The sequence below is a fragment of the Solea senegalensis genome, linkage group LG6 (genome assembly GCF_019176455.1).
Source record: "Solea senegalensis isolate Sse05_10M linkage group LG6, IFAPA_SoseM_1, whole genome shotgun sequence".
NCBI lineage: Eukaryota > Metazoa > Chordata > Actinopteri > Pleuronectiformes > Soleidae > Solea > Solea senegalensis.
In genome coordinates, this window is record NC_058026.1 from 10,078,257 (window position 1) to 10,095,184 (window position 16,928).

At 40.3% G+C, this 16,928-nt stretch overlaps 1 protein-coding gene across 1 annotated transcript in view; it reads right to left on the bottom strand.

Moving 5' to 3' along the window:
* Window positions 1–265: 265 nt before the first annotated feature.
* LOC122770640 (zeta-sarcoglycan) overlaps window positions 266–16,928 on the bottom strand; it is a 129,311-nt gene continuing 112,648 nt past the window's right edge. Inside the window, exons 6-7 of the mRNA XM_044027604.1 lie at window positions 15,992–16,115; window positions 266–3,662 (exon numbers count right to left, since the gene is read on the bottom strand). Of these exons, the coding sequence (XP_043883539.1) occupies window positions 3,456–3,662; window positions 15,992–16,115 (331 nt within the window). The 3' untranslated portion in view covers window positions 266–3,455. The remainder of the gene's footprint in view (window positions 3,663–15,991; window positions 16,116–16,928) is intronic.

Here is a 16,928-nt window from a genome sequence, read left to right on the forward strand (position 1 = left end):
TCCAATACATTAGCCTAAAGGCACATTTGGTAACAAGGTTTAGTCAGACATCACAACAAACAAACAGATTTGATATGAACTTGTGAGATTCGTGGTAGGACAATGATGAATGTGGTGAAAGTACTTCAATCACTCACTACTAAACAAGTCTAATGCGGTGAGATATTTCCCTCATTAGCACAGGTATCAAATAACAACTGATCATTACATAGATCATTTTTCTAAAAGTGATGATTTTAAAAAAAGCTGAAAACACCAAAGATTATTTTGAAAAACAATATTATTTTATTTTGTATTTTATTGGTATTGTTATATACATGGCATAATTTGTGCTTTTTTATTATCAAGAATAAAACCATAAGGTAACACATCAGAATTTTTTTTTTTTAAACCAGGATTGAATTGTTAATTTGCTCAACTGGATATACTGAGAACTCTACAAAACCAGGAGAGAGGGAAGGAAAAACATTGAAAACTTAATAGATAGATAGGTAGATTGATAAATAGTTTGTCCACACACTTGCAAATGGTCCACTGAGGGTGAACGTTCAGACTGTGATGTGCTTTTACCAACAGCAGCAAAGGCACCTGTGTATCACTTTGTTTAAAAAAAAAAAAAGAAAAAGAAAAAGAAAAAAGAAAGTATGTCTCAGGGCCTCAATCCAGCGGAGTCTATTCACATATAACCATATTTATGTACCCATAATTCCTACCAAAGATTCCAGTAACTTCTATGTTAGCCAGCTTGAGAACATTCACACCAATAAAGACACCTCTGAAATGCCATCTTAACATGATGGAGGGGTTTGTGTGTGTTTGTGTGTGTCTCAAAGTGCGGTCGTGGAAAGGGTTTCAACTTGGGACTCTATAGTTCGCTTGGGAACCTTCAACACTCATGTGGACAATGATAGAGAAATCTATCGGGTTATGATTGGGAGTAATACTAATGTCTTTTGGAATGACATGCTTTTCATGGATTGGCCATAACAAACACCACATTTGACCCTTTTACTTCAGCGTAGATGGTACGACAACATCCAGGGCCTAACGTCAATGATCAATGATTGGTTCTGATAATGGAGAGGCTGCAATATGTTTTATATCAACACAAATATGGAATTAAAATTGCCTCTCAAAACCTGGAATTTGGGGAAAGACACTCGGCAAAGGAAGAGAGTGTTGGCTAGTGAAAAGAACATCTTGGTGAACTCTTGGACCTAGGTTAAGATTTGTAGACTCATGGGAAGCCTCATTCATTTATCTTGTAGAGGTAAAAAGGAAGAAGCTGGATACGTTTTGCCTCAGATTATCTGGGTTCTAAAAAATGGAGTGTGGAGTGGTGGTTCCTATAATTTATTAAAAGTATTTTATTATTTATTTAAAGTGGGTGTGCTCAAATGCTTGTACTCATTACACCACCTCACACTGGGGGTTTCTGAAAGGGGTCATGGGATGTTGACTTGGAGAGGGCTTAAAACAATGTGCCTAATATATGAACTGAAAATAACCAGAACTTTAACTGCATTTTTGTCACAAAGTCTAGGTTTCCTGGTGGATCTGCCCATTTCCAGGGTTGTTATTTGTCATTAATTAACAAATTTATGGCAATAACCTTTCACTAGTGCCACAAATGACTGTATTAGATTGGCTGTAATTGGTTTCCTCCATACACTGGCTGAGTACAACCTTACAGGTAGAGTAAGAGTGATTAAAGTATTCAGCAATCATGACAAGACTTCAGATGTCATTTAGACCAGAAATGCTTTTGGATTTCACTCAACCAGCTGACTTAAATTGTTGCCAAACTCCAAGTAAACAGTACAAAATTGATTACAATTTGCTTGCTTATGTTGCTGAAGAGTTGAAGGGAGAAAGATTTGAGGAGCAATTATTTGAGTATTGAGATATTGAGTTGATGCCGAAAGAGACGTGAGAGCTGATGAATAGATAAACATGGGATAAGACATTTCAAATTTGACTGCTCATAAGAAATGAGAGCGGTAAGGAAGCTAAGCAAGGGAAAAATGAAAAAATAATGAAAAATTAAAATAAAAGATGAAGGGGTGATGACACAAGAGCAAGAAAGTCATGCAAAAGCAATGAAAAACTCTAACAGGTAAGCTATTTTGGATGAAGATGTATAATACATCAAACAAGATCAGACTTGCTCTGACGATCACCTGAGTGCTACCTGTCTAGATATTAGATTCATACCATAACAAAAACTAATACCTTATTGTAACCTAAGTCGGAATAACCTTTTACTGTATCTTCATTTTCTTTTTTCTTTTGTACTACACTGTGGAACTCAAAAGATATGTAGACAGACATTGGGTGGGGGGGCATCATTACATCTGTGATCACATGAACATGGAGAAGAGAAAAATGGAAATGGTGGCAAAATATGGTGAAGGAGACCAGAAAGAACTACAAGAACATTAAAAAATGCAAATCAGAGAATGTATGGGGGAAAGCTGGTGGATACAAGACTGAAGCACAGTTATTTGCTTTGTCTATCCAATGGAGTGGGGTTAAAGAACATACAGTAGTCACTACAGGATGCATGTTAACGTGGAAGGGTCAAACTTTAACATTTAAGTTTAATATTATATGGGGAGGAGGGGGAAGGCCTTACTGGTATAGATTGGTCCATTAGCTAGCTTCCCACTAGAATAAACCATTGTTTGATTTAATTGTTAGTTACTTGCAGAGCTAGACCAAAGTCTTTACTGATGTCAGTTAGCCAACAGATAACCCACAATTCTAAGGCAGGGTACATCAGTCCCCGCTGGCAAATATGCTTGTCCACATCTTAGCATCCTTACAAAAGCCGGTGTGATTTCTAGATCATTTTGGTTAAACGGTGAACACAATTCACGTTGTTTGTAAAAGTTGGCTGTTGTCAAGCAAACCCCCCAAATGTAATCTTTGTAGCTTTCAGACACGATCATTGCACCTATTCAATGATGGCAGAGGCAGCCACTGAGCATCTTGGAGAGAGACTGTCCATCCATGACCATCCATGCGTGATCTTAGCTTTTAACTCACAAACCCATCTAGTTGGCTTTTGCTTCCTGCTGAGTCATCCATCAACTTGAATTCATTAGCTACTGACCAATCCATATTAATTTGGTTGGTGAGGTCGCTTCTCACCAAGCTCTTGTCCAAGCTCCAGTCCTTTAGCTGGCATTAGCATCACTCCATGCCACAGTCCATGTTGATTTGGTCTGTTAGCAAGCGTTAAACCCTCTGCCAAGCTGTAAGCCATATAGTATTTGGTTGGTTAATGGACACGAACTTCTGGCCATGCCACAATCCATGTTGATTTGATCTGTTAGCTGGCATTAGTATCCCTCCAAGCCCTGATTCAGGAGGATTCAGTCTCTTGGCTAGCATGAGCTTCGTACTTCGAAAGTAGTCCATTTGTCCTGGGTCCATATGTCCACCTTATACTTTCAGCTCCAGAGACAAAAGTTACTTGTGGTTTGGCAGGTAGAGCCTTTCTCAGCTGGAGACAGGTAGAGCTTACCATTAGCGCAGGCACACAGCTCGTAGACAGTCTGTTTAGTGTAGGTGGTACCTGCCGGTGCCCCCTCCAGGGGATCCACAGCACTGCCGAGGGGAATGTTGCCCAGCCTGATGGCGTTGGCATCTAGAAAGATCTGTGAATATCCAACACAAGCTGATTTAGAAAACACTTGATCATAATGAAGAACAGCTGTACAATACAATTATACATAAATATGACATGGACTCAGAGGCGTTGATGTTATGCCTGTCGAGAAGGGAGATTGTGTGGTCTTGACTAAGTAAAACACAGAAAAACAGAAAAAAGCAGAAAATAATTTATATTTGTGAGTACAGACAAACAGAGAGCGCATTGCTGTGGGGGAATGGTGCGATTGTAGACTTAGACTGTCAAAAAACATATACAGAGAAAGATAGGAGTTTTTTTTTACTTCAGACTAACACTCTGGATTTCTGACTTAAACTGACAGGTATGTCGAACACTCAGCTTTGGTCGCATTTTGTCCAGCGGCTCACAATACGTCACAATAATGCCGTGTTGTCCCTGTTAACTGTGCTAACTGCTAACTGTGCTGCTGTGACTGACACACACGACTGCACTGAAAAAGCTATGAATGCAACAACAGAGGGAAATGGGGGTGGGGAGGAGGGGGGAGGGGGAGAGGGGAAAAAAATGTCAAATCCAAAGTTATTGGAAGTATATGAGACGTCATAAAGAAAGGAACATAAGATGAATGAAGGAGAAGGCAAGGAATGCTATGAGGGACTGAGACACCCCACAAGTGAGAAACCAATTAGTATTACTAATGATTCTACATTGGCTGACAGGGCACATCTCAATCTATTTAAACAACACACACACACACACAATTAATATATGTGCATTTATAAGCCACTGACCTCGAGATAAAAAGGAAGGTAATCAGAGCCTTAAAGGAGGTGTCATCCTTTATATAATAGTCAAGAAGTATTTTTCTACAAGGTCTCATGGACCTTGATGTGTTGTATGGGGTGATATTTAATCAATAAATGAATAGGCAAACAGGATATGCAGTTTTGTCATCGCATAACATCCCCTAAGGGAAAAAATACACTTAAATTATTTATAGATTTTTAGACACAATACCTAGTTTTTGTTGGTGGCAACTTAAGCGTTACAGCCTCAGTAGATACATGGTGGTGTTGATCAATTGAGCTTTTTCATCCAATGCACTGACAAAACTACTGGTGTGTTTCAGCAGGACAGAAAAAGTATTATTATAGAGCTGAAGTTCATTTAAAAACAGCTACTTTCACTGCAGCTGAAGTGAAAGCTAATTTGGCTATAAATATTTATGACTATAAGATCTAAGTTTTGGCAACTGGCGTATTTCATGGCCATACCTTTTATTCCTGTGAAGTTTAAACTATACACTGCCTTCATATGTAGACATGTTTATTATTTGCCAAATACTACGCTTTGCAAATAGGTAGTTTTAACACTTCCATATTTACTTCAACTCACTCAACCAATTTATTAGCCCGCCAAAGTCATTGGTTTTAATGGATACATAGTAAAAAAAGACAATGGAACATTTCAGAATGTAGTGAAAAACAAATATGTGCACTTCTTTTCCTATGTGCTGGGTAAAGAAACATACCACACCACATTTCTAAATGTCAATGTATCCCTTTTACAGGTCCCTGGTGCTCACCTGTCATCTTCCCTTTGGCTCCCCAATAAAAAGCTGCCAGGGCTCAGTTACAGCCTTACTGAGGAGAGGACTCAGTCACGGTTGACAACATAACCCAAATCTAATTCCAACACCCAGCTTGCCATAGCAACAAAATCCTGAACATGGGCATGGCAATGTGATGTGAGAATGGGGAGAGATTGGTGCGTGCATGTGGAAATGCCAATAAAATTACTGGTTATCCTCCCATAACATTGGAAACATCATGGCAACAAACTAAGGGGGAGTGAACAAATGGTGAAGATGGAGGAAGTGAGGTGGCAAACAAGAACCAAAGAGGAGGAGGATGATAATTAGAGATTAGAAAATGGTGTGGATTAGAAATGACAACGTACAAGGAGGGACGGGATGAGGGAGAGATCAATAGCAATGAGGTGAGAGGTGAGGAGCCGGTGGATGGGAAGGGGAAGATAGAAATGGATCGGTGCTTGGTAGGTAATGAGGACAGTTCAGCAGAAGTGGTGGATGGACAGTTAGATAGATGGGTAAAAAGAGGGAAGGGAAGTGTAGGAAGAGGAGAGGAAGTCATTTGTTGTTGCTTGAGGTTGGATTAGTGCTGACATTCACCCGGAATGAAAGTGTCTGTGAGCATTAGGTTGACCTGTACACAGGGCATATAAGGGTCTGTGCACATGACTCTGGGTGTGTTTGAAAATACATGTCTCTGTGAATATGGTTTGTTTCTGCAAATATTCAGTGACTTGGCTGCATTGCAACTGCATTCTACAATTGTGACAAACACTGACACCTTCACACCCTCATTCTTTTAGCTCTTTGAACAGGACATGCAAAACAAAGTCAGGAATAGGTCTGATCACATTGTTATCAAATGTTATCCAAATGAACTACAATTTACAGCAATTCTCATTTGGAGTGTTCAATTCTTATTTGATCATTAGCAGCTTCTTCAGTGCACGTGTGTTAAATATTTTCTTCTCGGCTTCTCTCTGGGGGTCGGCACAGCAGATCATCTGCCTCAATCTTGCCCTATCCCTTGTGTCCTCTTCTGTTAATCAAACTGTCCACATGTCCTCCTTCACAAGATCCACGATCCTTCTCTGTGGTCTTTTCCTTCTGCCCAGCAGCTCCTTCTTCAACATCCTTTGTCCAATATATTCACTTTCCCTCCTCTGCATGTGAGCAAACCATCTCAGCCATGCCTCTCCTACATTATTTCCAAGCTGTTCAACCCGAGCCTTGAATATTCTCATCATGCCACATCATTATAGCACGTCTCCTCCTCCAATTTTTCTCTGCCATTCTCTTCCTTATACTTCCCTGTATTTCCTCGTTCCACCACCACATTTCCATGTCTCCTTTCCACTGTTCAGAGGATACACCAAATACCCTCTTGGTTGTATCCCTCACCAATTTAGCTGAACTTTCTCAATCATCTGGTAACTTTTTATTCCTTCTTCAGCTTCCACCATTTAATCCTTGGCTCTGCCTTCATTAACGTCCCCTTCTTGGTTTTCGAAAGACATCCTACAGACCATAACCTATCATCCAATGCTGCCTAGCCGCTCTTCTCTTTCATATGCAATATGAAGGACTTCTGCATAGTATATGGTCTGTAGCCTGTGAGCATCTTCCTCCACTCTATGATCCTCTCACGACCTTCTGTTCTTTTACATTTCTCTTCTTAACTCCATACCTACCCAACACCTCCTCATCAGCTCTGTTTCCCTCACCACTAAAGGCTACATCAGATTCTAAAACCATGAAAAACTAAGCTGAATATAAACCAATGATGCAATACCAACTCAGGGATTTTAGCATTAAAAGTTTTCAATTTGCTTACAAACTGCACCCATGCGACTGCATGTGTGATGTATAGTGTGGATGAATCAGTAATTGTGTCATATGTACTGTATGTCTCCCCCATGGAGTTGTGAGTGTAGCATGTGTGTGGGTGGCTGGCTGAGTGTGTACAGGATAAATGTGTCTACACCCATATCTCAGTTAAGCAAGCACGTTGCTCTGGCTTCAGAGTGATGGCAAACATGTGGGAAGTGGCAATTATAGAGGGTCAAAACATTTTTCATGGATGATTTCCTTTGGCACAGCTGGGGCACAGGACAAAGAGTGTGAGGGTAAATGAGCTGTAAGGAGGGGAAGGTGGCAATGACAGAGCGAACTTTTCCTGGAATGAATAGAAGAGGTAAATGAGAGCAAAAGACAGCAGAAGAGAGGGGAAGGGACGTCCAAGTACTGGGGGTAGATTTTCAATTTGTGAATTCAAACTGTAACAAAAAGCCAAAAATACATCACTTTCACCTAGACTAGATGATTGAAGACTACAAAAGGTAAGCATGTCTGATTAACTTAAGTGTCAGTATTCCATTCTGCTGACTAAAGCAGTGCAGCTAATGCCCTTATTATTTCAGCTAACTAACTGGTTCCCTTTTGTATAATTGCAATGGTTTGATGGCACGGCCGCCAACATTAGCATTGCAAATGTGTTTTGTTGTGAGCTCTCTAACATGATTCTAACCTCTGCTCTCTGACGCGTCACCTCCAGGATTAGGGGAACTCACCTGATCACTTCTTAGTCTTTTTGGGTCAAGTCCAGTTTTGAAAAACAGACCTAGGACGTGACCCAGATCTGTTTGACTGTAGAAAATGCGCATCTCAATCATTGGGTCTGTCCTTGGGACTTTCAGGGTGGATATCACTATAACTGGTTTGTGCTGCACTCAGGCAGCAGGGGCCGTATTCAGATAGTTATCAGATTCACATTTCATGGTTGTCAAGTTGAGTCACACTTTTCCAAAGACTCAAGACTTCACCGGTTTAAATCATGCTGACCTGGGACCAAATTAAATCAGAAAATGTCAACTTTTAGGTGTGACTGCAAAGGTGAAGGCAGTGAGGAGTTCATTGAGAAAGGTATGACAGATATTGACAGCACAATAGCAATGGAAAGAGAACTCAAGAGAGAACAGGAAGGAGGAAGGAACAAGAAAGCGGCGGTAGTGCAACATTAGAGATGCCAACTGCTGCAAAACAACAACACCAACTGATAATAGCAGTTTATTGTCACCTCGCTCTCTCAAACACAGAATTCTGCACAGAAACACACACAATTGAACATCTTTGTTCACGTAGCCTCAGCTCATATTGGTTCTCATTGTTGCTCATGCTTCAGTCACACACACTCCAACAACACAAATAGGTGGGAGGTTGTGAAGCTATCTAAGTGTATTACACAGACCATTAGGCTTGTTGAAGGGACAGATGCTGGAATAGGAGCTGACAATGGACTAAATGACAGAGGCTGGTGAGAGACTGAGTGCAGTAACCCAGATACCCAGATGTAGATGGGACATAAAGCAACATTAGTCTGTACTACTCTACACACACACCCACACACACACACCCACACACACACACACATGTTTCTGTTTCATTCATAGAGAAGACCCTCATAGACATAATGCCTTCCCCAGCCCCTTACCCTAACCTTAACCATCATCACTAAGTGCAAAAACCAAAACCCAATTCTAACCCTAGTCCTTAAACCAGGTCTTACCTCCCAAAAAATATCATCCACTTCTTCCAGCTTTTGGCAGGTATTGTGTGTTAATGTTTTGTCTTTCTTATAAACACAGTAACAAACATATTAAGATGCAGACTCTCAAATCACAAAGGTATATCCGTGTGAATAATGAATGTGAATAATAAATGAGTGCTTCTGCGTTCACAAATAGTGTACATTCACATATTTGCATGACTTTCACAGCAACAGAGTATCCTGCAGGGAGTGACCCCCTGCTGGCAGTCTAATTCTCTCATTCACTCACCATTTTGCCTTAACCGCAGGTAAAACAACAACAAGAGTGGGAGAGAGACAACACTAAGTCCCAGTGAACCACACCAATAACACCTTCAGGCTACAGCTTCTTAATAAACTCAAACATTGTGTCAACAAACATTAAAACTCTATGGTAAGCCAACTTTGTTAAGAGTTTGTGCTAACCTAAGTTCATCTCCCAGCAGCCAGTTTTATATATATTATGAACACAACAAGAAATGTTAACCATGGTATATTTAATGTTATGTGATGCTGACCCATGGGCAGTATCCAGTTGGATGGCACCCATCATCCACAGGGATAAGTCATGATGACATGACATGATGTAGTGATGTCAGCAGTGGATTTCTTTCCACCAAAGTTCCAGCTAATGCTCCTCTGATATACCTTGAGATGCAGGGATTACCCATTGAAACCACAAACCACTGTTTTTTAGACAGTATTTGCTTCATGTGTTGCAATATCACTCACTGGGGTTTATATCTGCGCTGCCTACCTCTGAACAAAAAAAAGGAAATTAACAACAAAACCTTACAATTTTGCCCACTAATAGGTACGCCAGTGTACATTTACGTTTAAGCATTTAGCAAACAATTCTATCCAAATTTACGAAAGCGGAATAAGCTACATAGAAGAAGTCTTGGAAGGAAATACACAAGATACGAACAGTGGATTGGCAGAGGGTGAGAGTGCAGAAGGAGATAGTGCAGGGATAAGCTTAAGTGCTAAGATCCCACTATACTGGACCTTTTCCACTCAAATAGTACTACAACTAATACTACAATGTATTAATATGGAACCTACTTTTCTCCAAATGTGTACAGCTGACAACTGGCACTGACAGAAACATTACCGACACGTGTCAAACGTAGGTTCCATAATTTGAACTCTGACTAAACGAAATAGTGAGTGAAGTGAAACAACTTCTCTCCAATAAAGAGGATGGAGATTAGTGCTGCGTGAAAAGTGCTCAAAAGACCCGCGTATGACACGTGACAAAAATGACTAAAGGTCTGAAAAGATTGATTGAAGTTAGAGCAAAATTAACCAACAAAGCGCTTAATACAGACGCGGTGAGAGAGTGGACAGAATTGAAGGGGGAAGAAAATGGATGGACAAGAAAGAATGAAAAGCAAATGAATGTAGGAGAGAAGGAGAGATTAAGGGAGAGGGAGAAAGAAAGACAGAGATAAGTTGATGAAAAAGAAGGACTACAGGAATCCTGAGAGGAGCTGTCAACTCTCATTGGGTTTGATTTTAATGGAAGCCAGTGCTCTCCTACCTCTAACCCATTTGGCCCTAATTCCAGTACTGCTTTCCAAACTTTTTAAACTTTAATGGCCCCTTCTTAACTGCCAGCTGCTGACAACATTGATTTGGCTTTAAGCCGCGCTGTCCTCCACGCCTTTATTTTCTACTGCAAAATCGACAGAAACATCTATTTTCTGACATCCTCGTGCACCTCCCACTCATCTGATCCTCCCTCTGTCCTCTGTTCATCTGCTTCCCTTTGTTCATTTGATGGTGTCAGCGTCTGAGGAAAGCTTGGATGAAAATGGATAGAAAGAACCACAAGACAGATAAAGTTATTTTGAGGAATTCATATGGATATATTTTCTTTTTTGCTGTTTTTTCTAAATAGAGAGGAGAGCGGGTTGAAATAGAGAGAGGAGATACTTTATTTACAGCCAGTGGGAGATGTGTTTTTGGTGATGTGTTATACAGATGTAATGACATGTTGGAGCAGTGTTGATGATGAGACACATATTTACTGTTAAGCTATACTGTTTTGTTTCCTTTGCAAAGGTTATATCTTACTGATTAAAAGAAATGAATCTTTCGGGCATAAAGTCGTAATATTATGAGAATTGGATGCCATTGACGTCATCGCCGCCCTGCGATGGACATCCAAGGGGAAGATGACAAGAATAAAGTCGTAATTTTACAAGAATAAAGTTTATTTTTTGTCATTACATATTAATATAACGTATTATTATTAAATAGCAACAGCAATAGCACAGATGTAACCAGCTTTAACTTGCACTCGACCACTACCAGCTATTTCCTTATCCTCCACATAAGAGAGATGATTTCCTCCAAGTCTGTGTGATTCTTTCTTCCAAAAAAGCTCAGTTTGCAACCCTCATGTGGAGGACAAAGTGGTAGAAGATGAGAGAGTGAGTGATTTTATCTCATATGCATATTAACCCCTTAGAACACAGAGCATTTTTGGCTGCTTTTTTTCCATTAGCCTACTGTGTTAAAACATAGAGTATATACAGAGAGTGTACGAATGTGCAATATAGAGTTTCTTATATCCTTTTTCAGCAATCTGATGGAAAAAGATTAAATTTTCACCAACTTTATTAACACACCTGAGCAAAACTTACTCAAAATATTTAAAATCAGAATGAATTTGACAAAAAAGACCCCACACATACCCTCAGGATGTCCATATAAGGAGTTGTGTATTGTTACCATGGGTGCACCTGCAGCACTGATCCGTGCTGGTGGCTGGTGCCATCATGCACCTACGGGTGTCAAAATTATGCCAATAAATGAATATAAACATGTCACAGGTTCGGAGTTTGCCCGTTCTCCCCATGTGCACGTGGGTTCCCTTCAGGTACTCGAGCCAAAAGCCCAACACAGTCCAAAGACAAGCAGATTCCAGGTCAAGTTAAATTGAGCGTAGGTGTGAATGTGAGAGTGAATGGCTGCTTGTCTCTGTATGCTGATGGATTGGAGATGTACCCTTTTCACTCTGTTTGCCTAGACAGGCTCCAACTCCCCCCATGACCTTGAACAGGATAAGCAGTAGAAGATGAATGGATGGTTGTCACAGGTTATTAGAATAAAAAAAATATATACTGTGTGTGTATAGCTGTCTCCAAACAACAACACATCCAAATATAAAACAGACTCACTCTGTAATGAGAAAGTTGTGCGAGACATCAAGCACCACAGTCATAAAGTGGTTCAAGGTATCTAGTAATCTCCAGAGAAAGCAAAAAAGAAAAATGTTGGCACAGGACCAGGGGAGTATGTAGTATCCTAGGAGTGGAAAAAAAAACAAAAAACATGGTGGTGATCTGACTGCAATGCGTCCTGCCTTTCTTCTTATTTGCCAATTTCTATTTGTTGTACTAATTTTTCACTTCAGGTCTGTTTCCATCTGTCCTTCTGCCTGCTGTCACCCAGACACAACAGTGAAATTATTATAAGTGCAGCGTGTGGTTTCCTGTGCATGGACATCAAAGGACACCTTTGTGCTGAGTAATTTTATGGGGTAAATGACTTTTATTACTTGCCTAAAATGAGAACTTTAATAACTCAGAGTATTTACCATTTTAAACCATGCTACTGCACAACAGAAAGTGCCATACATGTTGATCTTTTTCCTTTGTTTCCTTGACATGTGTGATGTAAGCAGGACCCGTGTGTAGTACAACATTAACTTAGATTAGATCTCTTACCATCCTTTGGAGAACTTTAAAAGAACATTTCCTAACACTGGCAAAGCCGCTTGGCATAAGTGAGTATGGTGGCCTCTGGTATCAAACTGATGGGAGACATAAACATGTAAAATATAGAATGGAAATAATTGGAATGTGTAAAAGATGTGCAGTTGTTGAAACAATTTCCGACCGTAGAGCATATTTTTGTTCATTATGGTGAGCGATGCAAAAAACAAAAAAGAAACATGACAAACAAAAAATGTGATACTACACTAATTATAATCTGGAGCATATTTTCTGTCTTAACGCTTCCTCTTCAAAGCTGTTATAGACATTTATCAAGTCAATGTACCTCTAAATCTCTCACATTTCCTCTGGGGCAGTGTAATTACATGGGCCTCCCTAAACACATTTATTCTTCTGATAAGATTTCTTGTGAAGTTTATAAAGTTGTGCTTTGGTGAAAATCGCTTTTTCCTCCCCGTCCTTTAGCGCTTGAAGTACAGGGTGACAAGGTTGAGAGTGTGTCCTTCATTTTCTTCAGCCTTTCACAGTTTCAGGCCCACAGCGCAATCATTGTTACACTAATGCTATTGTTCAGCATCAATAGGATGACATGACATCTATTTATGGAGGGAAGGCAGGGAGAGAGAGAATAGATGATGAGGGAGCAGAAGGACAACATGGAACAGTAAAAAAAAAAGATGACAGAAAAGAGGTACAAATATTATAATACCCCCTACTCTTCCCTCCCTTTACCCTGTGAACTGACAGCCACAGTGATGTATAACCCTGGCAGTGGAAAGTTAATTAGACAGGCAGGGTTACTTAGAGATGAAGGACTGAAAGGCTGAGAGGGACACGGGAGAGGAGGATCAGGAGAAGGTGTAGGAGAAGGAAGTGGAACAAACACAATAGGAGGGATAGAAAGGAGCAGGGCAGAGATATAGAAGACAGTGAAGAAAGTAAACAATAAGTAAACAAAGGAAGACATGACATGTAGGGGAAGGAAGTTTAAATAAGAGGCAGAGGGCCCGGCTAAAAGAATGTTTTGCCTTTGCACTTGGTTCAACTACAGGTAGAATCAAAAACATAAATTACAACAACAGCCTCGATCCCTCTCTCCGTCAGTGTCACCTCTGGTGCACGGCTCAAGGACACACTTAAACATGTCATGTGCACTGCTGGGCAGGTGACTAGATGTCTGCCCTCCATCACTGAAGTGAATTCCACAGACCAAGAGAATGGGATAAACAAAAGCAGACCTGCAGACTCTGGTGGTTTTCTCTCCTCAACAAAATGTTTCATTCACCACGTCCAAGTGCAGCACTGGGACTTCACTGCTTCTGGACTCTCCTGGACCTGGACCTGCACCTGCCTGTATTCCCACTAAGGTAAACCTGACAGGTCACTGGTCCATCACAAGGGTGACACACACACACAGACAGACACACCTGTATGTGGGAAGACGACACTCAAATGGAAATTTTGTTTCCCCAGTTAAATTATTTATCACACTGTCTCTAAATGTTTTATTCCCCTAGTCATTGCCCCTATGACAAACCTTAAGACTAGTCTTATAGCAGTGACATTTTCATCCAAAATTGAGATATGTTGGTGTTGTCAGAACCTTTTGGAGCCTTTGACATCCCCAAGAGTATTTTATAAGAACAAGAATGTTTCTGTTGTAAAAAAAAAATCTAATACTATGATTATGATGATGGTTCATTAAAACTTAACTTCAAGGTACTGCAGTCAATCATTTCACCCAAGCTCTTAAGAGGCATTACATCATACACTGAGTTTATAGCATGTGGGACTGAGACTCTTTATTTCCATCCATCTTCTACCGCTTCATCCTCCACATGAGGGTCACGGAGGCTCTTTATTTTGAAATAATTTAATTTATTGATTGTAGCTTTGTTACAGTAAAATAGAGAAAACATATACGTCCACTTGAAGTATTACCAGTACTGCTTGTAGGTTTTGCTACTGTATTTTGGATGTTTTGACAGCTAGCTGAGTATTTAATAATACTTTTTCAAAGCATCAAATACCCAGTGCTGACCTTCCTGTGATTCTAATACCTGGTCAATGACACTGTGTACTTTTCATAACTGGGAAGGAAGATAAGAAAGTAAAAGTTGAGAAGAAGACAAAGAAGACAAAATAAAACTAGGTTGATACAGGAGATGAAATGAGAAATAAGTTTTGCGGATGAGCATCAAACTTTTACTGTTGTTTTCAAAGACTTCTGTTATCAAAAGTGTGTCCACACATTTTTGTTCAAACACACACCAACCCAGAGGGACTCTAATCACTCCTGCAGACACAGTTAAGGACCTTGTGGGCAACTGTTAGTGACATCTAAACTCCCGTTTAGGTTTTGCAACCAGAAATTCACAGCTCCTATTGGATGATACCAACATCACACTGGTGTCCACTCATGCTTTATCGTCTACATTGCTCTAAAATTTGGAGGATAATTTACAAAATGACAACATCTCAATCTAGCAACTGAGACTATTAAGTCCTTGGGAAAATGTTTACTGACTTTTCTTTTTCCAAATCAATTGTGGCAATTCAGTATATTCTTCCTTCCTGTTTAGCTTGCAACCCGGATGACTACACTTTTTAAAAACAGTCTATGGTCCACGCAGCTTTTTAAGGGTCAAGACATGGTTTTAGGGTACAGGATACAGGTGAAATCTTATGACATGTGGATTTAGTATTAGAGGCTCACACATTCAGGTGGGTATTATTGTCCTCAGAGGTACAGTGAAATGTAGAATTATGGTTGCATGTGGGCTGTGCATGATAATGAGAGTGTGTGCATTTGTGATTGAAGAAAGTGTGTGTGACTGACAATGACAGTGAGTGCAATGAACAAGAGAGGCCTATTTTCTGTTAATTACTGAGTTAATGACACACTGCTCCAGCAGACATGCAACATGGCAGGCTGATGAGCTTACACACACACACACACACACACACACACACAAGAGGATAATGGCTAAGTTTGAAACATGGCACGTTGCAATGCAAAGAGCTTGACAGTGAGATGGCAGGGTAAAAATGAGACACACACACGCACACACACACACACAGAGCAACAATTGACAGGGAACCTCATCAGACCAGCTTTAATGAAGTCACTTCTCCCAAATAGAAGAGGGGAAGAAAAGAGGGATGAGAAGAGGAGAGGAGAAAAAGGAGGACAAGGTCGCCTGGATTGATGACGCTCATTAGCTTAATAAGGTTCTTTAATGAAGTAGGCCCAACACCATAGACTGCCACACAGTATGGAGACAAACACACACACACACACACAGTCGCACTGGTTTTGCAAGTTTCTGTTGTAAGTGTAACACAAAGGGAGCATAGATAGTATAGCAATTCTGGCATATTAAAACGTGCCAATAAAAAACATACAGCTTTGTTTGAAAACACCCACTCACCTCTCCTTCTGAGGACTGCAGGAGGAGGTCTTTCCTACAGGACGCTGTGAAGTCTCCCACTCCAGCGTTGACCTCCACGCCTCTGGGGGCCTCAAGGGTAAGAGTCCGAGTCGGGGACTCCAACCTGGGAAACAGGGAGACACACAAATGCAACACTGCTTTAGCCACCATTTGACTATTACTACAGATCAGTAATGAATTGGCTGTGAACGAGGTTCTCAACTCTCCAGCTCGATCAAAAGCAGGAGAAATGTATGGTTGTGCTGATAAAGCTAACATAACAAAGGAGAAATTAGCATGTGCTGATTGATGGTTTAGTCTCGTTTAAAGGCCTCAGTGGAGTACTACACCCCTGAAACTGCACATGGTACAACATAAAATAGCACGCCGCCTCTTGAATACACAATTTGGAAGTGAAGAATGGCCGCTGTTTTTCCTTTTCCCTTTAATAGTAGTACATTTTGACTTTTTACTGTTGGTCTTCAGAGATAACAGTCATGCTTGCAAGTAATATATAATAATAATCTAGGCCCTTAAAGTGATATACTGTGCAACAGTGCATCACAATTCTGTAAAATGTGTTGATGTGAGGGAAGCTTTCAAAAATGGACATGCCCATGTGTTTGTTATAGGATCAATATTCTTTTGTTTTTTTATGCTATTTTTTACTGTATCATTGCATGTGTTTTATTCTTCTGTGTGAAGTATAAAGACAACCCCATGCGGCAAACTATAAATGATGTGGTGTGTAGCATTGGCCTCTGTTGTATATACCTGTCCCTATAAAAATAAACATTTCACACACAGCAAAAGTAGCAGTTGAGGACAGCGGTGACAGAGGACTGTTCCGTTGTGATCCAAACTGTTTTCTGATTATGTCATGTGCCTATGCATTAGAAGTTGGATAACTCAAATAAAAAAAGGATATATCACACTG